At 40.5% G+C, this 23,305-nt stretch overlaps 1 protein-coding gene across 1 annotated transcript in view; it reads left to right on the top strand.

The window, feature by feature from the left end:
• Positions 1-3,235: 3,235 nt before the first annotated feature.
• Smarca5 (SWI/SNF related, matrix associated, actin dependent regulator of chromatin, subfamily a, member 5) overlaps positions 3,236-23,305 on the top strand; it is a 35,685-nt gene continuing 15,615 nt past the window's right edge. Inside the window, 13 exon segments of the mRNA XM_050161506.1 lie at positions 3,236-3,748; positions 6,107-6,181; positions 7,569-7,703; positions 7,705-7,736; positions 10,356-10,456; positions 12,519-12,619; positions 13,636-13,815; positions 15,179-15,334; positions 15,417-15,548; positions 16,889-16,957; positions 18,680-18,789; positions 20,322-20,548; positions 22,615-22,736. Of these exon segments, the coding sequence (XP_050017463.1) occupies positions 3,650-3,748; positions 6,107-6,181; positions 7,569-7,703; positions 7,705-7,736; positions 10,356-10,456; positions 12,519-12,619; positions 13,636-13,815; positions 15,179-15,334; positions 15,417-15,548; positions 16,889-16,957; positions 18,680-18,789; positions 20,322-20,548; positions 22,615-22,736 (1,539 nt within the window). The 5' untranslated portion in view covers positions 3,236-3,649.

The following is a 23,305-nucleotide window of genomic DNA, read 5'->3' as shown; positions in this document are numbered from 1 at the left end:
TGCTGATCTGAGAGACCTGCACTGCCATCTAGGGCCATGGTGACATCTTGGCCCAGGCTGCTGCCAGGAACCATGTTTGGGTCCATGGTCCCTGCTCCATTGGGGTCTGTGTTGATGTCCATGACCCATGTTGCCACCAAAGTCCACAAGGATGCCTGAAGGAGCAAAACAAACTCCATTTTGAGAAAGAACTCCATTTTAGACAGGGCCTAAGCAGGGGGCTGAATGCCGCCCAGGAAAGCCATAAACATTCCCTAAAACTGTGTCTGCCCTGGTCAGTGTGACCTACCAGGGTACATCTGTTTACATCTGCTTCCTTCAAATGTCCTTGTAGGTACCTGATTAGCCACTATTTGCCCCTGTGGTTAGCACAGGGTCAGCAGATGTCTGGAGGACATAACCTGGGGGCCTGGTGCTGTCTCCCTTAGATACTAACAGCCTATCAGTGTAGTAGAAGGGGAGGCGGGCCTGCTTTTCGTCCCACCCAGCTCCTGCACGGCTCGCTTTACACCCAAAATAACAACACACAAACTATTCATTTAAACACTGCCTGGCCCATTATACATAGCCTTTTATTGGCTAACTCTCACATCTTGTTTTAACCCATATCTAGTAATCTGTATCATGAGGTGGTGGCTTACCGGGAAAGATTCTAGCCTATGTCCATCTCGAGTTGGAGCTTCATGGCGACTGCCTCACTGCCTTCTTCCTCCCAGAATTCTGTCTGTCTGCTCCACCTATCTAAATCCTGCCCTATCAAAAAAGCCAATGCAGTTTCTTTATTAACCAATGAAAGTAACACATAGATGACCCACCCACATCATATCAGGAGCTAACAGCTCAGCTATACCTCACCTTTAGCCAATTGTGATATAGTATAAGGAATTTTGTATTTTGCGGTTTTTGTCAATAGTAGACAGGGTGCTTCTCCCTCCATCTGTTGTGTCAGACTGTGAGGCAGAGGACCTGTGCTATCCCATACTTAATAAGTGAAACCTTGCTTTTGCATTTGGAAGTGTGGCTCCATGGTGGTCTTCTTGGGGTCCTTGAACTCAGGCACAACAATGCAGAGGTTGGGGTGAGGGATTTCAAGGATTCAGTACCCCTGATTGGCTGACATTTGTCTAGGGGTGCCCTGGTGAAAGGGGATGGGTGTGTGTTGGACTAAGGGACATCAGGTGATCCTATCCAATGTTAGGATTTCCTTTAGGTACTTTCCCCTTGGATGGTCCATTCCTGGTTGATGCCAGGGTAGTCTCACTTTCTGGTCTTTCCTGGAACAAGGTAATCTGAAACTCAGGTCTCTCTGGAGTTTGTTGTGGCTGGGCTCATTCTGATAAGAGGCCTGCAATGCCAACCTGGGCCATGGTGACAACTGGAACCAAGCTGCTGCTCCTGGCCATGTCTGGCTTTGTGGCTTAGATGCAGCTGGGGTCTGTGTTGATGTCTGTTGCCTGTGTTACCACAATGGCCCATGTAAACCATGTGTTTAACCATGTGTTGAACTGTGTGTTAAAGTACAAGGACTGTAGACCTGGTGGTGGCGCAGCGCATGCCTTTAATCCCAGCACTAGGGAGGCAGAAGCAGGTGGATCTCTGTGAGTTCAAGACCGGCTAGCCTGGTCTACAGAGTGAGTTCCAGGACAGGCTTCAAAGCTACAGAAAAACCCTGTCTTAAAAAAGAAAAAAAAAAAAGTCAATGGCTGTGCTGAGCTGCTCCCAGCACCTCACCGGCAGGGGGAGAGCTGTTTCCAATGGAGAGCTAACCCTGTCCCCTCCCCTACCCCTCAAAGGAGATGGTTGTGTCCCCCTACTTGAGAAAGCTGCCCCCCAAAGGACATGGGAGAGCTGGCTCCGCTCCCACCGAGGGTGACAGCCCCAGCAGCCCAGATTGATCAACTCAGCTACCACCCAGGCACACATCCAGGGCACTCCCCAACATCCACCCCATGGTCCTGGGGAACCACAGCCACAGGATCTCCATGATCCTGCAGCCACAGCAAGATATAGGAGAGGACTATCCATGAGGGCCCAGTAATGATGGTGTACCAAAGCCAGAGGCCTTGAACCTGACCAACAACACACCACACAAGGAACATTCGCAAGTAAAGCTGTTGGACAAAAGGGTCTACTGCATGACACACAGCAGCTCCCAGTGCAACCAACACGGATGAAGAGGTGATGGAGAGATGGAGGATGCCTCACCACTGGCAAATCAGTTTGGGCTAGGGTTCAAACCCAGGGCTCACGCATGCTCAAGCACTTCACCAACCGACCTACAACTCCAGCTTTCACAAGTATTTCAACGCGAGTTTTCCAGAGTGTTTTGACTGGAGAATTACTAGAGTAGTACAAACATTTGAACTTGGTACATAGCTCTTCCAAGAGATGTGAAATTGGGCATAATTTAGTTAACTCTTGAAGAGACTTCCTTTTTTCAACGTCGGAGGCCACTAAATCACGAACAGATTAAGATAACAAAGACCTTGTGCGGCTGGGAGTAGACGGTGAGGTGCTGCAGGAGCAGAAGCAAGGCCTTACTTAGAAGCAACACCAATACTTTTTCGAGACGGGATTTCTCTGCCAGCAATGCCCAACTAAGAATTTTTCTTTTTTAATTTTTGAGACAGGGTCTCACTGTGTAGCTCGAGGGCTTTCCTGGAACTCACTCTGTAAACCAGGCTGGCCTCGAGCTCTCAGAGATCCGCCTCTGCCTCCCCTGACAAGCAGTTCTTCTTAAGGCGACAAGAATGCGCATTTTGTTTTGATGCACGCGGAAAAAACAAGCCATCATCTGTCTCCGTCGGCGGCCATTCGTGCTCTCGGGGGTGGCGAGTCTACCCGCCGGCCACAAAAGCCGAACTCTGGAACGGGCTGCACGGACCTGAAACCCGAGGTCATTGTTTTCCTGGACGTCCGACGTCACTTAGCGTCACGCCCCCTCCTCCCCTTGTGCAGAGGCCAGCCCCAGCCGGGAGCCACCAGGCGGGCGGGCGGGCGGGCGGGCGCGCCGAGAGCCGCCGAGCCGTTACGGAGCCGCCCGCCCGCTCGCGTCACGCCGACGAGCCGAGACGCAAACCTACGCCGCCGCGCTGCCTCGAGGCCCCGCCCACCCTCCCTCCGCAGCTTGCCAGAGGCCTGGAGGAGGCGGGGACAAGGAGGAGCCGGCGCATGCGCCGTCGCGGGCCGGCCTGTGAGGCGGGGGAACTAGCGATCTCGCGAGGGTTGGGAGCGGCGGCGTAGGCGGCCGTCCCGGTGGTTGGAGAAGAGTCCGCTTCGGAGCGGAGAAGGCGCGGGAGGCCTCCGAGGACCTTTCGCTTTCCTTTCCCCTTCCCTCAGCCCTCCGCCTCCTCAGTCAGCCCGCCCTCCGTGACCCCCGTGACCCCGCTGGCCCCGCCCACCCTGGTCGACGTGATTCCCGCCGTGAAGTAAACGCCGGGGAGCGGAGCGGAGCCGAGTGCGGCGGAAGAGGACTGCGGGGCGAGCGCCGCGGCGGGGCCGGCTCGGGTCGGTGGCCGAGCCGCCGCGCGTGAGAGCTTGCGGGCGGGATCGCTCCTCGGAGGGCCCGGACGCCAGAGCCGCGCAGGCCCAGGCCCCTTCCCTCCGCGCCGCGCCTGCCCGTGGCCGCGGCGGGTGACGCAGCCGGAACATGTCGTTGGCGGCCGAGCCTCCGCCGCCCCCGCCTCCCGAGAGCGCGCCTTCCAAAGCCGCGGCGGCGGGCGCGGGCCCCGCGGACGCCGAGATGGAGGTGAGTGCGGCGGGCGCGCGGGGAGGGAGCTGGATGCTCGGCTGGCGCCAGGTCTCCTTCACCTCGGCGTTTTCCCTCCGTGTAGCCAGCCTCGGCGGGTCGCGGGCGCTCCTAGGAAACACATGCGCCTGATTACCGTGGCCGAGGGGACCGCTGCTCCCCAGCTCTAGATGCCCCCCTAGACTCGCTCGGTTCCCCCCGGATCTGGGTTTTAGTTTGCATGAAACTTTGGTGAAGGGCGAGGGAGCTGCCCCTCCGAGTGGGATTCCCGGGGCGAGCGCGACGTCTCCCAGCGTCGCACGCAGCTCGGGACTTGCGCCTCGAGTGCCCCATCCCGGTGCTGGCAGGGGCGGCATCTGCCTGTTGTGGGCAGAGACAATGGCGAGAGCTGGAGGGCCGAGGGCGCAGCTGCTTCTGTGCAGCCAGGGGGAGGCCCCTTCCGGGCCCTGCTCCGGGGAGCGAGCGTGACAGCCGCAGCACCTGTCCTGGACCCCATCTAATTAGGGGTTTGTGGATGGAGAGATGAATGAATGGGAACGTCGCGGGAGGGCGCTGGGCTGCTGGCCCAGCGCATTATCTCCTGCTAAGGTCCATTCAGACCTTCTGGGGTTCGAGTGGGCCAGATGATGATGACAATACGAAGTGGGGGGAGAGGGTGGAAAAATGGTGGCGCTGCCAGGCAGGTCTCTTGGATATGCTCCCAGGCTTTGAGTTGCCTGGGAACAAAGTTATTGCTTCCACTTTTTATTCTTGGCCTTGGACTTGTTTTGAGGTAATCGGTAGTTCCAGGCCCAAGGCTTCTGAGAGTTTCAGTCCTTAGATTGGAAGTCACACTGTGAAGATGAACCCTAGTGCAGCATTTACACCGTAAGGAAATGACGGTGCAGTCTGATTCGCTTGGGTGAAATAACGTGTTGTTAGTCCTGGAAGTAACTTTTAGTGGAGAGGGGAGGTGTTAGTGTAGTGCCCCAATTTGAAGTGAATGAAGTTTCATTTTAAAATGGATTTTATTCTGGCCGTTGGTGGCATAAGCCTTTTATCCCACCACTTCCGAGGCACTTGGTCTACACCGTGAGTTCCAGGACAGCCAGGGATACACAGAGAAACGCTGTCTCCACAAAAGCAAGCACAATTTTGTATTTGATGCCCCTTAAGATTTTAAACGGTCTTTTGAATTTCTGGGACTGTTTAACTGGATTCTTGGATTTCTACTCAGAGTCTGGGCACCAATGACACTGAAGGGAATTATATTTACATGTGCAGTTCTCCCAGGGAGATGCTCTTAGTTCACCATAGCTTTGCAGATTCTGTTGTAACTTGGAGTCACATTTCCCCTATAGGTGTTATTTCTATTTATGGGTCCTAAAGATGAAAATTTAAAACCCAGATGAAATTGATTTTTGAATCGCTATAAGCGTGAATGTGATAATACCTGTGGTATAAAATAAGTGGTATTTTTGTTTATCAGATGAGAAAACTGAGTCTTCTAGAGATAGAGCCTGGGGTAGAACTGTGATCTGGTTCCAGAAAGAGCCTTTTCTACACACCTTGCCCTGTCAATGTGTGCTTTTTTTTTAAGTTTGACAATAATTTCTGTTTTTCTCAATTTCATTCTTCACTCATTTTCCTTTCTGTTCATGTTGTAGTTTTTATTGTCTTTTAAGACTATTACCTTCAGTCTGTTTTTCATTGTCTTAACTGAAGTTAGAATCAGAATTACATCTGTGTCGAGTACACTTGCCTGATGTATCTGATGACCTGAAATATGTTTTGTAGTTAGAAAAAGAAGACATTGAATTATAGAATTAATGTCTGCAGTTGGAAAGCGCATACTATTATAGACTGTACTTTGCCTCTAATGTATAACGTAGAGTAGGTTGGAGGTTTTGTCATTTGCTTGTGGCATTTGACTGTCATCATGACTGTGTTTTGAGTGTATTTATTACTAACTAAGAATATTCAGTTAAGCTCCTTTTTTTTTGGTAATAATGTTCTTGATAGGGGAAATCAGTGACTAATGTTCCCTTCCATGTGTGCATTTGTGTAATAGCACAGTAGATAGATGGAAGTTTATCATAAAAAGGGAACATTAATGTTTATAATTTTTTTCCAAAAGATACAGATTTGCCCTTATGGCTTGTATAGAAAGTAATTTTGCTTTAGGGTGTTGTTGATAATATTTTAATCATGGCAGCAGTTTATAATTGGGGAAAGTGATTTCCCTATAGTATTTTATTTCATCCTTATCAAGTTTCATGTCAGGTTATGTGATAGCCATTAAATACCTAGGGAATTTGGAATAAGAATATATTATTTAGTTGACAGTTCTTAAACAACTGTATTTTTCCGTCCTACCAGGAAGTGTTTGATGATTCATCACCTGGAAAGCAAAAAGAAATTCAAGAACCAGATCCTACATATGAAGAAAAAATGGTATGTTCTAGATATGTGAATAGGATTTATGATGAACCTTTGTGAAAAAGATTTAAATGTATTCATTAGTTTACATATACAGGTGTCTCTAATTGTGCTGTAAAACAGAACAAATTGTGGCTCTTTTAAGATGAACATAACTTCATCTTAGTTATATGATAGTACAGAGCACTTTTACCCACTGTAGTTTAGATTGTGATACGAATATATTAATATATAGCTTCAGTTCTCTGACTAAACTTTATTTCATTGCTGCTGATCTCACTTGTATGTATTATTCCCTGGAAATCTTTACCCGGAGAGACCTTTTTTTAAAAAAAAAAATTAATGATCATAATTGATTTTCTCAAATTAAAGGTGTGTGTGCTACCATACCTAACTTGTTTCTCTTCATGTAAATAGATTATCATGTCTTTAAAACATCACTGAAGGACTTGAGAGTTCATTATTAGTAAACTTGTTTTCAAATATATTCACTCTCTTGATGTGACAACAGGAAATATTCAAAGGGAGCGCTAACAATCCTGAGACTGAGGAGATCCATCCAGAGGGGTCATTGTCAACAACTTTACAAACTGGTCTCCCTACTGGCGCATACTGTGATGTCATTTCTGGAGATAAAATTTATGGCAATTGTACCGGAATTAAAGTCTATGTTTCTGGTGATGGCACTGTGCAATTTTCTATTAGTAACAGGGCTGGAGACCCATTTATTGCAATTCATGTTGAATCAAAACTATAACATTTAAAATAAATTCATACTGAGAGCATTAATGGCGCACGCCTGTAATCCCAGCACTTGGGAGGCAGAGGCAGGTGGATCTCTGTGAGTTCGAGGCCAGCCTGGTCTACAAAGGGAGTTCCAGGACAGGCTCCAAAACTACAGAGAAACCCTGTCTCGAAAAACCAAAACAAAAAAAAAAAAGAAAGTATTTGATAAGTGAATTTCAGACCTGGTACCCTTTTAAAATTTGGCATCAGTTTGAGTAACCAGTATGTTTTCTTTTGAATACATTCCCTTGTACAATGTTTTCTTGTCTGTTTTGTTTTTATGTTGTATTTAAAAATCTTGTTACTGTTATCTTATTAGAGGATAATGAACATAAAATGTTAGTTTTGGAAATACATGAATTCATTTAAGCATGTCTGTAGGCATGATGTATTTCCTGTCATGCCCCTTAACCCGCTCCCACTCTCATCTTTAAGTCACTAACTGCACTTGATAGGTTAGTACATTCAGCCTGTGCTTGTCGGTGACTTGTCTTTGGGAGTCACAGTCACCTTGTTGCATATTTCAGTAGTTTGTTCATTTTGATTCTTCAGTTCTTCATGCAGGCATATGTATATTATTTCTAAAGTTTAATAAAGTGTGTCTTAAATTTTGCAGCAAACTGACCGAGCAAATAGATTTGAGTATTTACTAAAGCAGACAGAGCTGTTTGCACATTTCATTCAGCCTGCTGCTCAGAAGACTCCAACCTCACCCTTAAAGATGAAACCAGGGCGCCCACGGGTAAAAAAGGGATGAAAAACAGAATTTGCTCTCAGTTGGCGAGTGAGTAGTAGTAGTTTATATTTCATAGTTTAAACCAAATTTGCTTTTTAAATTATACTTTTTTCAGGTTTTTGTTTTTAATCTTCTGTGACTTCACAGTTGTGGCCATCGGTGTCTCAGTATCTAAAAATATATATAATGACTTTTAAGCCATTAAATGCTTTCTTTGCTTTTATACCATTAAATGCTTTGTGAATTATAACAGCCATGTTGTACATGGAATTAAGATGTTAAGCGTTCCTTAGAGGGGTTAAAAATGCAGAGGTTAAGTGTGTTCGTCACCGTTACGTAGAAGTGCTTGGTCCACGCTTGAACGTGAAGCTATTGTATATTTTTGTCTTCCAAAAATCATAACTACATTGAGGGTATGTTTGTATTGTGTGTTGGTACTAGAGATTGAATGTAGGGCTTCATGCTTGCTGGATGAGCATCCTACCACCAGCTCATAGAATCCACCCAATTTTTCCACTTTTTCAAACTTTGAGATAGGATTTTTCACCGAGTTGTCAGAGTTGGCCTCAAATAGGCCTTAGGGACTGAAGGTCTTTCTCTGTCGGCTCTCTAAGTAGCTAGCATCGCAAGTGCATATCCCAGCCTTGTTAGTAAGGGCATTTGAGCTGATGTGTGCACTATTTGTTTAAAATGTTTGCTGCATACTTAGCGGGCTGCTTATATGTTGGAAGTGTCACACATGCCATCCTTCAGTGTTTTTTGGTAATTCATTGTACGTACTGAATACACAGATTTTTCAAGACTTTTGTGCTAGTATCTTAATATTTTGAGGGTGGTCTCCACTATAATACCTGATGTGATAAATGAAGTGTGAAAATTATCATATGTAAGATTATTTTAAAGAGGGGGCTGGAGAGGTGGCTCAGCGGTTAAGAGAACTGACTGTTCTTCCCGAGGACCCGAGTTCAATTCCCACCACCCACATGGCAGCTCACTACTGTCTGAAGATCCAGTTCCAGGGGATCTGACACCTTCACACCAATGCCCATAAAATAAAAAGTTAAATAAACCATAAAAAAAAATTAAAAAAAGATTATTTTAAAGAGATTATATGTTTGTCAATGTGAAAATTGCTAAGTGATTAGTTAAAACAGAAAAGTATTATGTTCATCTGGAAGGAACAAGTATCATTAGTTTTATTTGGAGTATTGTGTTGTTCTGGTATATCTTATTATTACCAATTATGTATATCCAAAGTGCTATTTTTATATTAAAACATAAAATTCTTTTCAAGCCACGTGGCAGTGGTACAAGGCTTTTATCCCAGCACTAGGGAGGCAAATCTCTGAGTTTTACAAAAGCCAGGGCTACACAGAAACTCTGTCTCTAAAACCAAAAAAATAAAGAAAACTTTTTAAGAGACAACTTTGTACTTTAGATATATTTAAATTGTTCCAGATGTGAGATCTTGTTAGCTATTTAAGTGTATCAATGTCCTGGAATTACTGCAATAAGCATTACTGTGTTGTGGGATAATCGATGTATGGTATGAAAAGAAATGCTTCTGCTCTTTCTGTTATTCTGTAAAATAGAGATGGTTCGCAGGAATACGTAGTAGGTTACTGAGTTTTGTTTGTTTACTGAATTGTGTCATTGGAAAATAAGATTGAGAGCTCTCTCTCTCTCTCTGTGTCTCTCTCTCTGTCTCTCTCTGTCTCTCTCTCTCTCGTCTTGTAAGCATCAAACCCCAGGCCTTGGCTACACTAGGCAGGCACTCTATCACAAACAGATACATATTTTAGTCCCCTTTCTCTTTTTGGAGATGGGTTTGGGTGTGTATTACTTGAGACGTCTCAGTGCATAGTCCAGGCTGGCTTTAAATTGAATCTTTCTCTCCCTGGAATGTAGGAATTATAGCTCTGGCCAGCTAACACCGGGCATTTGCTTATCTCTGCCTTCTCAGTGCCTGGATTGCAAGCTCCAGCTGCATTTTGCTTTTATTTTGATGGGGAGATTGGTTTGAATTCATATCTTGTAAGGCAAGCTCTTTGCTGACTAGTCTTCAAAGAAATTTTTGGTCCTTATTTCTTAGCTTTTAGTTATATTTATGATTTTACAAGTGTCATTTCTAGAATTTTCCTCTTGGCAAAAAGACATGAAAAGGCAAGTTACAGTGTGTGTATATATATTCTTGAAATTATTATCCTGTTTATTAAATTCTTCTGTGTATGTATTTAAAATTTTTTGTTTGATTCCTTCCTCCCTTTCCCCTTGAGACAAAGTTTCTCTGTGGCCCTGGCTGTCCTGGAACTCACTATATAGACCAGGCTGGTCCCAGATTTAGAGATTAGCCTGCCTCTTAATGTATATTTTATTCATAGTTTAGCTAGCCATGCGATTATTTAAGGTTTAAATTTACTAGTAAAATTTCTGCTGTTCACTTTTTGGGCTCACTCTGCTTTTCAACTTTATTTTCTTAAAATGTTTTGAGGTACACGGTCTCTAACCTAGGACTTCTACTCATGCTAGACAAGTGCTCTATCACTGTGCTACATCTGTGGCTTTGCCTTAACTTAGATGCCTGTTAAGATTGTTGGGATATCATCATTTTTCTACTGTATTGAAATAAAACTCATTATTAGTTGATTTTTGTTTTCATTTTGACAGCTACCGACACCGTCGGACAGAGCAAGAGGAGGATGAAGAACTATTAACAGAAAGCTCTAAAGCAACTAATGTCTGTACTCGTTTTGAAGATTCTCCATCATGTATGTTAAATTCATTGAATCATTTGATCCTCCCACCCCACCCCCTAACCCCCACCGAGGTAGTGTTTCTCTGTAACAGCTCTGACTGTCCTGAAACAGTCAAATAACAACAACAGGCCGTCCTCCAACTCACAGAGATACACCTGCCTCTGCTTCCCAAGTGCTGGGATTAAAGGTGTGCACCACTACTGCCCGGCTGAATCATTTAATTTTTTTTCCAAAGGGGTTGATGTTTGAATTTGCTTTACCGATAATTTCTAAATTCTTAGTAATCTTGGATAGCCATAAGGTGTGAATAATTTAGGGTTGTTTGATCTGAGGTGTTACCATGTCAACTGGGCTTAGAGCTATAGAGTGCTTCGAGGGCTCATAGCGTTTGCAAAGTCTTGGCTTTGATCCCTAGAGCTGAGAGAGGAGTGTGTGCTATATTTCAGAAGCATATGAAAATGCTGTTTATTTACATGTTCTAAGGTACATATAAAATGGAATGATTTTGCCTCAAATTTTTCCCAAATAAGAAAACTACTTTGTGTGTGTGTGTGGGGGGGGGTCAAGAAAAAAAATTATTTGCTGATGTTTTCACATAAATTAATCATTTTTGAAATGTTTTTCCATAAGAAGACATTTAGCCAGGTCAGTTTTACTTGTACACATCTTGATTTCTGATAGGATTAGAGGCTTCTGCAATCATCACTGCAGCCTAGCTTTCCTGTGGCTCCTGTTCAGATGAGTATTCAGTGTGAACAATAGCAGAATTTTGGTTGGACTCTTGCTTAGTTAGAATGTTAAGGATTTTACTCACTCTCTTTGCTTTTCCTGTTTGTCTTATGAAGCACCCAGTTTCCTTTTCTTTTCTTTTCTTTTCTTTTCTTTTCTTTTCTTTTCTTTTCTTTTCTTTTCTTTTCTTTTCTTTTCTTTTGTTTTGAGGCAGGGTTTCTCTGTGTAGCACTGGCTATCCTGGAACTCACTGTGTAAACCAGGCTGGCCTTGACCTTACAGAGATCCATCCACCTGGGATTAAAGGTGCCACCACCACCTGACTTCTACTTTTCAAATCAAGCTAGAGGCTAGAGACTGTGTCTGACAAGGTGGAAAGGAAATTACAGATTACTTCTTTTTCACATTCATTCATTGTAACTAGTGTATCCAGTCCTTTCTCTTTTGTTTGTTTGTTTGTTTGTTTGTTTGGTTGGTTGGTTTTTCGAGACAGGGTTTCTCTGTGGTTTTGGAGCCTGTCCTGGAACTAGCTCTTGTAGACCAAGCTGGTCTCGAACTCACAGAGATCCACCTGCCTCTGCCTCCCCAGTGCTGGGATTAAAGGCGTGTGCCACGCCCCCCCCGCCCCCCCCCTTTCTTTCTTTTTTTTTAAAGATTTATTTATTTTGTATACAACATTCTGCCATACAACATGGCACCTCTGTGGTGCCAGAAGAGGGCACCGGATTGCAGTATAGCCGGCTGTGAGCCACGGTGTGGTTGTTGGGAATTGAAATGAGGACTCTGGAAGAGCAGCCAGTGCTCTGAACCTGAGCCTTCGCTCCAGTCCTAGCTGTTCATACTTAAGCAGTGATTTATCCAGGGAAGTAAAACAGGTAATATATACTAAAAGACATAAGATCTCTCAGAAAAAGAACTTAAGAAATTAGGAAGGGTGGACTTGGAGAAAGAATTCTGTTTTTATTCCACCATGAGAACCTCTATCTGATCTTTAAGAAGGACAAAAACATTTGATTATAAACTTTGTGCTAGCATTAAAAGAGAGGTACAGAGGCCAGAGGTGATCTGAAGGCCAGTATGTTTTAACATTGGTTGAGTGATTTTGATGAGGACTCTGATGCCAACAGTCATAATTCATTATCAGTATCCAACTACTCCTGCTTCAGTTCAGATTTAATAGGCTATTTTTAATGATTTTAACCTTTCAGATTCCCCATAATACATGTGTCTTGAAAAAAATAGACACTTGAAGGTCCCAGGTAAATCTCTAGAATCAGATTAAAGTGGCCCGACCTGTTTTGTATTTTTTGTGTTTAAATTGAACTTGTTTTGTTGTTGTTCTTAGATGTAAAATGGGGTAAACTGAGAGATTATCAGGTCCGAGGATTGAATTGGCTCATCTCTCTGTATGAAAATGGCATCAATGGTATCCTTGCGGATGAAATGGTATGCATTTGGTTATTTTGAAGCTTGAAGGTTTTTTTGGTTGTTGTTTTGCTTTTGTAACTTAAAATAGGTTGACATTAAATTTATAGCAGTCAAGAGAATAGTTTTGTTGATTACAACTAAATTTTTTCTTGAAGTGTTATAAGCAACTTGCCTTATATATATATAAGTGATGTCTTCACGTGTGAAGAAATATCTTGCTGGGTGGTGGTGGTGCACGGGCACTTGGGAGGCAGAGGCAGGGGGGATGTTTGTGGATTCCGGGCCAGCCAGGTCTACAAGAGCTAGTTCTAGGACAGGCTTCAAAGCTACCGAGAAACCCTGTCATGAACACACCCCCCAAAAAAAAAATTACAAAAAGACTATAAACTCTGTAAAGTACATTTTAAAATAGTATGTTTTGAGAAGTTTTCTTTCGCTATTATTTATTTATTTTGTGGCAGGGTTTCTCTGTATAGCCTTGACTATCCGGGAACTCAGTGTGTAGACCATACTGGCCTGGAACTCACAGAGCTCCACCTGCCTCTGCCTCTGGAGTGCTGGGTATAAGGTGTGCACCACCACTTGCAGCTTCTTTAGTTTTGTAGAGAAGCAGTTTGGCTGTTTCTCTTGAGATTTATGAACAGTTAACAGAGCTCTATTTCTTAAGACATATCTTCTGTTCACTACTTACTAGTTACGTACTGAATATTTTTACCGTTCTCAACTGCTTAAACAATTGGTTGGGGAAAGTAAGGAGTCAAAAGAGATGCTCAGTTCTGCCTCTGATAGTCTGGGAATATCCCATGTTCTGAGCCTTGGAGGGGTGATGTTGATACCGTCTTTTACCGACTTAGGTGACCTAACTCTGTTAACTGTCTTGCACATTAAGCTCTTGTCATGTTGTCCCAGACGTAGCATTTCTTTTCAATGTTCTGTGCATGATGGGGGTGGCTGTAATATGGAAAGCATTGTTTTAATGGTTAATTGAATTGATGTGATTCATTGATTTAATGTTTAATTATGAATTTTCTCAGGGTTTGGGAAAGACACTTCAAACAATTTCTCTCCTTGGGTACATGAAACACTATAGAAATATTCCTGGTCCTCATATGGTTTTGGTTCCCAAGTCTACATTGCACAACTGGATGAGTGAATTCAAGAGATGGGTGCCAACACTTAGATCTGTTTGCTTGATAGGAGATAAAGAGCAACGAGTAAGTTTTTATACCATAAAGATGAAATAACCGGAGAAGGGATAATAAAGAAAGGGAAAGGGTCTTCACAAACTATTAGTGATTTTTAACTGTAATACTGCTTTTGTGGTTAAGAATTTTATGGGAAGGCTTTAAAGACTATAGAAAGCTCTAAGAATGTAATTTATTTTCAGTTTCTTCCTTTGGAAGTGATTTTATAAAGTCAAAGGGTGTCTATTTGGAAGTATAAGCATGTTTAAAAAGATTTTGAATGTGTCAAGATTAAAAATTTGAGGGACCAGATTTTTAGATTAGGGTACAGTGGTAATAGTTATAGAATAGTAATTGTTAAATTCAAGTGAAATCAATTCTAGTAGTATGAGATGTTATGATACAAATATGAGTTAAAATATTTGATTTCTTAGTCATACCTTTTTGGGACAAAGTCATGCGGAAATAAGGACACTATTAAGAATAAAGAACTTTGCTGGGTGGTGCAGTGCACACCTTTAATCCCAACACATGGGAGGCAAGGCAGGTAGATCTCTATGTTTGAGGTCAGCCTGGATTACAGATTGAATTCTAGGACAGCTAGGGCTACACAGAGAAACCCTATCTCATAAAACAAGCAAAAAAAAATAAAAGAGGGAGAGAACATAAATTTGGAAATTAGAGATAATGGATTGCATTCATTGATTAAATGATTGTATTAAATGATTTTTTGCTTAACTAGATAGGTTAATTTTTTAAGATTATATTTACGAGTGCTTTGCCTGGGTATATATCTCTATACCAGGTGCATGCTTCTGAGGCCAGAAATGGGAATCACGTCCCTGCAACTAGAGAGATGGATGGTTCTGAGCCACCATGTGGGTGCTGGGTTGTGAACCTGGGTCCTCTCTAAGAACAGCAAGTGCTCTTAACCACTGAGCTGTCTCTTCTTAGTAAGTTGCTTTTTGTTTGGGGGACTCAATTACTTCTTTGATTTTTTTTTTTTTTACTTTCATATCTATATCTATAAAATGAGAATAATGTGTTAATACATATACAAATCAAAGGAATAAAACTTTACTAACACTTGTCAGTCTTTTTGTTACAAATCCTGTTTCCTAAGAATATAGAGACCTCGGGAATTGTGGAAAGACATTTTAAAGAGTTAGGCTTCTGAGTTTTGTGATTCACTTCAGCTTTGTGAAATTAACTTAAAACTGATGTTAAAGTGATTGATGAAGTAATTCTAGTGGTAGGAGAGCTGGCTTTAGGTGCTTATTTAATAATAGCATACTGTTTAATAATCTCACTCCTTTTTCTGTATTAAATTACTTGTTGGTAAGTTTAATGTATAATTGTATTGAGTGATGTAAGTTTTTCTGTTGCTTTACAGGCTGCATTTGTCAGGGATGTTTTATTACCAGGAGAGTGGGATGTGTGTGTCACATCTTATGAAATGCTCATTAAAGAGAAGTCTGTGTTCAAAAAGTTTAACTGGAGATACTTAGTTATAGATGAAGCTCACAGGATAAAAAATGAAAAATCTAAGGTAATTTGATACTTAATCTGAACATTTTTGTGTCTAAGGGTTTGATTCGGAATGTTCTAACAATGGGCTTTGATTCTTTCAGTTGTCAGAAATAGTGAGGGAATTCAAGACTACAAATCGACTGTTGCTAACTGGGACGCCTCTTCAGAACAACTTGCACGAGCTCTGGTCACTTCTAAATTTTCTCTTACCAGACGTGTTTAATTCAGCTGATGTAAGCATCTCTTTGTGGTTAATAATATTTTGGTTAATGCCTTATAATTTAATAGGGTGCTGGCAGTAGCTGATCATACATCATTCATATTCGGAAAACAGTGTGATAAATGTATCCTAGTGTTCTGCTCCTCTTCTCCATTCTGAACAGTCCAAGATCCCCAGCCCAGGAATAGTCACATGGTTGGATAGAGCTTCCTACACTTATTGACGTACTTGCGATAGTCCCCTGTAGTCGTCTGGGAGGCCCGTTGCTGGGCTAGTTCTAGACTGTCAAGTTGACAATGGAGAGTAAGCATCGCTCATGTTTTTCGTTGTGGTACAATAACTTAGTCTTCATGTCCATCAGTTATTTACATAACAGAATGATGTTAGAAGTGGCTAACTGTTCATTGTACTAGGGAAAATAATTTATGTATCAGCAGTCTGTGCTGTTAGTAATTACAGTTGTTAAACCATTTTGTGTTCAATTCTGAACGATTGTTCCTATGTCTGGAATGGGTGGGGAGAGCTTTGTAGACATCCATGTTAATACATTTATATAAATAAGTTATATAAAGGTTTTAATTTTGATTTATATTAAGGGTTATTTTAAAAACAGGAATTTGGACTTTTGTTTGTTTTTTGATTTTTCGAGACAGGGTTTCTCTGTGTAGCTTTGACGCATGTCCTGGAACTTTCTCTATAGACCAGGCTGGCCTCAGACTCACAGAGATCATCCTGCCTCTGCCTCCCAAATGTTCTGATTAAAGGCATGTGCCACCACTGCCCAGCTCAGATTTGAAAGTTTTAATTACTAATATTTTGATGTTTCTGAGACAATTTTAAGATAATTTGTTTTTTTTTGCTAGGCTAACATTTATTTCTGCTAAAGCCCTCAGTTATAACAGATTATAACGTGTTTGCTTAACATGGCAAATTATAATAGACATTTTCAAGATATTTGATAAGAAAATTGTCCTTATTCAGATCTTATCTAAATAGTAATGAAATGCTTTTAATGTCAGTTTCACTTTGATTAATCAATAAGATGGGCATTTCTCAGAAACCTTGAGTTGTGTATTAATTATTTCTGTAAAGTAGCTCTCAGACTCTGCATTGTCAGTCAGTCTTTATTTGCGGAAAAATGCTTAAGAAATAATAGGATTCGGCCCCTTGTCCTGGTGCTAGTAGTAAACATGATACTTGGAAAACAATGGCTTGAACTAAATTATTTGTGTGTGTGTGGCTCAAAACTCACATACCATACTAATTCTAGAAATCATTTTACATCTGTTGCTTTAGGGCATTTGTGGTTAATACTGTTTTTGACCTTAAGATGTTTTTCGTTTGTTGATCTAGGACTTTGATTCCTGGTTCGATACAAATAATTGCCTTGGGGATCAAAAGCTTGTTGAGAGGCTTCATATGGTATGTATGGCTAGAGCATATTTTTCAATGGTGAAAAAATATGTAAATCACTTATTTTACTGCTTACAGGAGTATAATACAGAATTATTTGAATTTAAAATTTACTGTTTGAAATGACATTAGGGAGATGACGTGTGATGGTTTTAGTGTTAGAGTCTACTTTTAATGTCATGTAGAAGAAAGGAATCTCTTAATGCACAGGTAAGGGCACTTTTGGCTATCAGGACCAAACAAGACATTGTGACCATATCCTACAAGTCCCTTCATGACATAACATTAGGGCTTTTCAACATCTGTTGACATTTTGGTTTGGATAATATATAAGGGTTAGGAGAAGAGAAGGCTGTGCTGTGTGCTGTATATAATTTAACAACATCCCTAACATTTTGTCCTTGCTGCCATTTGTGACAAGCATACCTGTAAATATGAAAAAAGTTCCCCAGCAGATAAACTTACACCCTGCTCACCTCTCCCTACATCCCAATCTTTTCAGAACACTCCAGCTTTAATTTTACTTTTACATAAATTTTCTGGAAACATTTGACTAATTCCACTTATTCTTTCATCATTGTTTTTATTGTATTTAGAATTTCTGATTTCTTTTTACATGGCCTAAGACTTGTATCTGCCACCTTCTTTATTGACTATCTAGACTGAGGCTGGACTGGGTACTTTGTGTGTTCATTCCATCTTTAGTCATTTGAGCATTCTAGCATTGTAAGTGTTTACCCTGATGGAGCGTAAGCACAGAGGCAGGAAACATGGTTATATACTTTGTACAGTACCTGGTTTCAGTGGCTATTTTTCTTCTTTCTATCTTCTCTTTCTCCTGTTCTCCTCCCCTTTTCCCTGTTTTGTTGTGTCGACACATGATCTTGTTATGCAGCCATGGCTGACTGTAAACTAGGTAATCCTCCTGCCACAGCCTCCCAAATGTTGGGATTATAGGTATGAGCCCTTATGCTAGGTTGACCTTTTTTCCTTTATACATTAATTATACTTTTAAATTCTTGTGCATTGAAATTTTTTGTTAAGTATATCTGAAAGTAGTCACTTTTAATTCAGATAGTGCAGGAAAGGACTGGGGGAGACTTAAGGATTTGTTAACTTGCTAGAGACTGAATTGAACTGGGTATTTTATACTCACCACATTTACTGCATCTGTAACAGTTAATTAATTAAAAGCTAGACGTATAGCTCTTAATCAGTGTCGAACTGTGTGTGTGCAAGGATCTTATTTTTAGGGCTGGAGAGGTGGCTCAGAGGTTAAGAGCACTGACTGCTCTTCCAGAGGTCCTGAGTTCAATTCCCAGCAATCACATGATGGCTCACAACCATCTATGAGATCTGGCGCCCTCTTCTGGTGTGTGGGAAGCAGAATGTTGTACACATAAATAAATTAAAAAAAAAGGATCTTATTTTTAAACTAGCATGAATTAGCAATGTTAAATAGTTTTAAACCCATCATTTTCCTAGTGTTTAATGAGAATATAGCAAGTATTATATAAATGCTTACATATAGGATAAATAATAATGAAATTGTATTGTTACCCTTCAAGAATGTTATAGTAATAAATTATGTATTTGGAACAGGGAAATCTTAAAAATTACTTGCTATTCAAACAAGTTCCTTTCCATATATTTGGTACATAATTATAAGATTTTGAAGTAATACCAATATTGCAGATAAGGTTACCTTTTTCTTTTTGCCCTTTCTCTAAGGTTTTGCGTCCATTCCTCCTTCGTCGAATTAAAGCTGATGTTGAAAAGAGTTTGCCTCCAAAGAAAGAAGTAAAAATTTATGTAGGTCTTAGCAAAATGCAAAGGGAATGGTATGTATTCTGAGACACTTGGCTGTGTTTGTGTCTTTATGGAATTTCTGTTTGCTGGATTAAGTTTAACCTGTTGATGCTCGTTAAAAGGTGGCAGGAGGCGGATCAGCACAGCAGCCGCTTGCAGGGATGTTCTGGTGGTGGTTATTCCTTCTGTTTCATTTCACACAAGTTATTAAGAACTAGAAATTTAATTTAGTTATCCTAACATTGAGCAGAATATTTCTATATTCACCCAACGTTCACTTAAAAACTGAGTCATGGGGTTAGAGAAATATTTCAGTGGATAAGAGCACTGGCTTTTCTTCTAGAGGACCCAAATTCAGTTCCCAGCACCCATGTCATGGCTCATAGCTGTCTTTACCTCCAGTTCCAGACACTTCAACACCCTCACCCAGACATACGTGAAAGCAAAACACCAGTGCATGTAAAATAAAAATAAATGAAATCAAGAAACTGAGTCATAGTTTCTATACTTAAAAAGTACATTTTTCTGTTTGTTCATAGCTAATAAACAAAATTAAGCAAGATCCATGATGCGAACAGAACAAAAAATGGCTCAGAATGTAGTTCAGATGGGCGTGTTTATCTAACATGCACAAAGTCTTGGGTTCAGTCCTCATCACCACATAAACTAGATATGATGTTGGACAGCACTGGAAAGACAGAGATACAATGTCAGGCTTATGTGAGTTTGAGACTAGCCTGAGATACCCTTTCAGTTATGCACATACAAAAATGTATGTATGTACACATACATATACTTAAGAATATGTAAAATTTATATTGATTGTATGAATGTTTTGCTTTGCATGTATATCTGTTTGCCATTTTTGTGCCCTATCCCTGTGGAGATAGGGAGAGGGTCAGATCTCCTGAAACAGGAGTTACAGACAGCTGTGAGCCACTGTGGGTGCTGAGAAATGCATTGTTAGGCATTTTTCCCCCATTGTTAAATGCCTTAGAGTATTTTTACTCTGGCATCTGTAAGTGAGTAATTTCATGTGACAACTGTTGTATATGCAGTCTGTTGACTGCGCTATTTCATGTCAATAATTCATGTAATTGAGTAAAATGAGTAAATTTTTTGTTGAGAAAATACTATATACTAAAATTATGTTTAGCACATGTTTCCTTTTTTCTTTTTTTTAAAGCTCAATGACAATGTATCACACTAACTTTATTAAAGAGCATGAATGTGAACATATGCTATAGGCAATAAAAACAAAAACAAAAAGTTACAGATGATAAGTAACCATACCTCAGGAATTGATGATGTACACCAGCTGCATAGTTTGTTTATAGAAAGCATAATGATCCATGACATTCTGAGTAATATGTTGTTCTTTGTTTTGTTGTACAAACATGCGAAACTTCGTAGGTCTGTGTTGTACCTATTTATTTCCTAGATCATTGGAAGCAAGTTTCGGACAATTATTTTTCAAATTATACTTAAGTATTTTGTTTTGGGGCTGGCTAAGGGGATTAAGTATGCAAAGGGCTAGGCATTAAACTATTTTTCTTTTTAATAGGTATACTCGGATTTTAATGAAGGATATAGATATATTAAACTCAGCAGGGAAGATGGACAAAATGAGGTTATTGAACATTTTGATGCAGTTGAGGAAATGCTGCAATCATCCATATCTCTTTGATGGAGCTGAACCTGGTCCACCTTACACAACAGATATGCATCTAGTTACCAACAGTGGCAAAATGGTGGTGTTAGACAAGCTGCTCCCTAAATTAAAAGAACAAGGTATCTATGTTAACTGGCATTAAATTGAAATGAAACAAAAGCTTTAAAAAAATTTAATATTAAGAGGACAAAAACACAACACTTTGAAATGTCTGTTATGACAGTTTTTAAAGTTGAAGATTTGGACACCAAATCCCTTTCCCCTATTTTTAGTTCTTAACTCCCATTGGTAAATATTCAAAGTAGCTACCATCCAATTTATGTAGCTTTCCTAGAAATTTAATCTTTTTATCGTGTGATAACCAGGAATGCTTTTCCTGCATACACATTTCCCGATCCTTTTTTAGAAAGTTACATTGTATACTTTTTTTGGGCGTACATGGAGTTTTTGGACCCTTCTTTCCTCTTGCCACATGTTGAATGCCAGATGTTGGGGTGCTCTGTGTAGCATGGTTTGGTTGAAGAAAGAAAAGAAGGCACTCCAAGATGAAATTTTTTATTTTCGTTTTTCGAGACAGGGTTTCTCAGTGTAGCCCTGGCTGTCCTGAAACTCTCACTATCAACCAGGCTGGCCTTGAACTCACAAAGATCTGCCTGCCTCTGCTAAGTGCTAGGATTAAAGGCGTATGCTACCATTGTCCTGCCCAAGATGAAATTTTAAGGCCTGTGTGGCAGTAGTAGGAAGGACCAACCTCTCTGTACTAAACCCGGATCAGCCATGCATAAGCGCATTTATTGATTGTTACACAAATATTTCTTCATACCAAGGTCTCTAATTTACATGTCTTACCGAAGGAGAGCATCACATGTCCCCATGTCTCTAGTCCCTTATTATGCATTGTTTGCAATACACAATTAATATAAGAGTCTCAGATGTGCCTGAGGCATTTTGTGATCAAAGTCATGGTATGGCTACAATGATCAAAGCAGTTCTCCAGATCATGGGAAACAATCGTTGTTTACCACAGGGATTCTTTAAGGTCAAAGTACTTCTAAAAACTGTGTGTTTACCTATCCTATCTGTTAGGGTAGATATTAGGCTCTGCTAAATTCCTATAACATTTTCATTGTATTTTTTATGGAGTTTTAAAAATTTATATGGACTCAAAGTGTTTCTATTTACAGTATTCTGAATTTTCTAAATATGAGAATCGCTATGTCTGATATATTTCTGGATAAATTGAAGCATCTCATTATAGCATTTTGTATATCAGCTTTATAAGATAATTATTAGTAAATGAAATAGATTTTTGTAGTATCAAGAGTATAGTGAGCTTTCAGTTCCTTCAATTGTGTTTACAGGTATAACATTTGAAGGAAATATGGTTGTACAAATAGATGGACATTGATAATGATAGCCAAAAACATTGTGGTTGTTAGTGAACTGGTTTGCTTTTTTTTTTTTTTTTTTGTAATTTTTTTATGGAAATAGCTGGGTAATTAAAGACTCACATGGTAGGTAAAAGTGGCAGGAACTTGTGAGGCTATTAAATGTTGAAGAGAGTTACATTGAACTCCAAGGATGTAGAGACTGAAACGTTCTTTCGCATTAGGCTGTCAGCCTCATTTTTGAGTTAGGCTCCTATCATAATCAGTTGTTCTCAAAATAACTCCTTTGTCATGTGTTTTGCTGAAGATGTTTTGTGTCTGGCTTGTGAGGAAACCAGTAGAATAGTTTGAGTTGTGGCAGATAAGTGAAGGGCTTCTGATACAAATGTCAGGCTCACATTTGTGTTCTATTGAGTTAAAATGTTTTCATAATTAGAAATGTATTAGGGACTTCAGGGGTATGGGCATCTTAAGAGATCATGTTTAAAGAAAGGCTGTGGAATGCTGTAAGACTGCTTTTAAATATATATGAGGTAATAGACTAATGATTCAGTTTCCTAAATCAGTTTACCTTAGTTTGCTGTACATGTCACTTTTTTTTTTGTGCCTTGATGGAGGACAGGTGGAGAATGGCTGACCTGGTACTTACTAATGCCATTTTTATCTTTTTAACCAAAGTAAGTGATTTGGAATTGACTGATAATTTGTTAGTCCTACTTTCTTTAGTTTAACAAAAGTTTTTATTTAAAAAAAAAAATTAAGAAATCTCTTGACAATGAGCTATTTATGTCTGTCAGGTTCAAGAGTACTAATCTTCAGTCAGATGACGAGGGTATTAGACATTTTGGAAGATTATTGCATGTGGAGAAATTATGAATACTGCAGATTGGATGGGCAGACACCCCATGATGAGAGACAAGTAAGTAAAGAAGTCTGGGGAGATAAAAATATTACAGTGATTTCATGTTCTGTTAGCATGTGCCAAGTCATTATATGTTTGCATTGTATTATATTACAATATGTGATTTTTTTTTAAAGAATACATTTTTTTTTATTTTATTTTGTGTGTATCATTGTTTTGTCTACATGTATCTTTGCATCTTGTGTGTGCCTGGTCCCCAAGGAGGCATGATTAGGCATTGGAGCCCTGGTACTGGAGTTAGAGAAGGTTGTGAGCTGTCATGGATGCTGGAGATCAAACAAGGCTCCTCTGGAAGAGCAGCCAGTGCCATCACTTCAGTCAGGGACTTACAGATGCCAGGCTGGTGTGGAATTCACTGTGTAGATGAGTATGATCTTGAGCTTCTGATCTTTGTGCCTCTTCTTGAGTGCTGGTGTTATAGGTATGTGCTATGATGCCCTATATAAAATAATTTTCTAAGCCAATCATAATGGCATGCATCTGTAGTCCCAGCTGTTTGGAAAACTGCAGTAGGAGCAGGTGGTAGACTGTACCTTTAATCCCAGCACCCAAGAGGTAGTAGCTGG

Source organism: Alexandromys fortis, unplaced genomic scaffold (assembly GCF_014885135.2).
Source record: "Alexandromys fortis isolate MF-2015 unplaced genomic scaffold, M_Fortis_MF-2015_v1.1 scaffold_127, whole genome shotgun sequence".
Classification (NCBI taxonomy): domain Eukaryota; kingdom Metazoa; phylum Chordata; class Mammalia; order Rodentia; family Cricetidae; genus Alexandromys; species Alexandromys fortis.
This window is presented reverse-complemented; position numbering and strand designations above follow the sequence as displayed.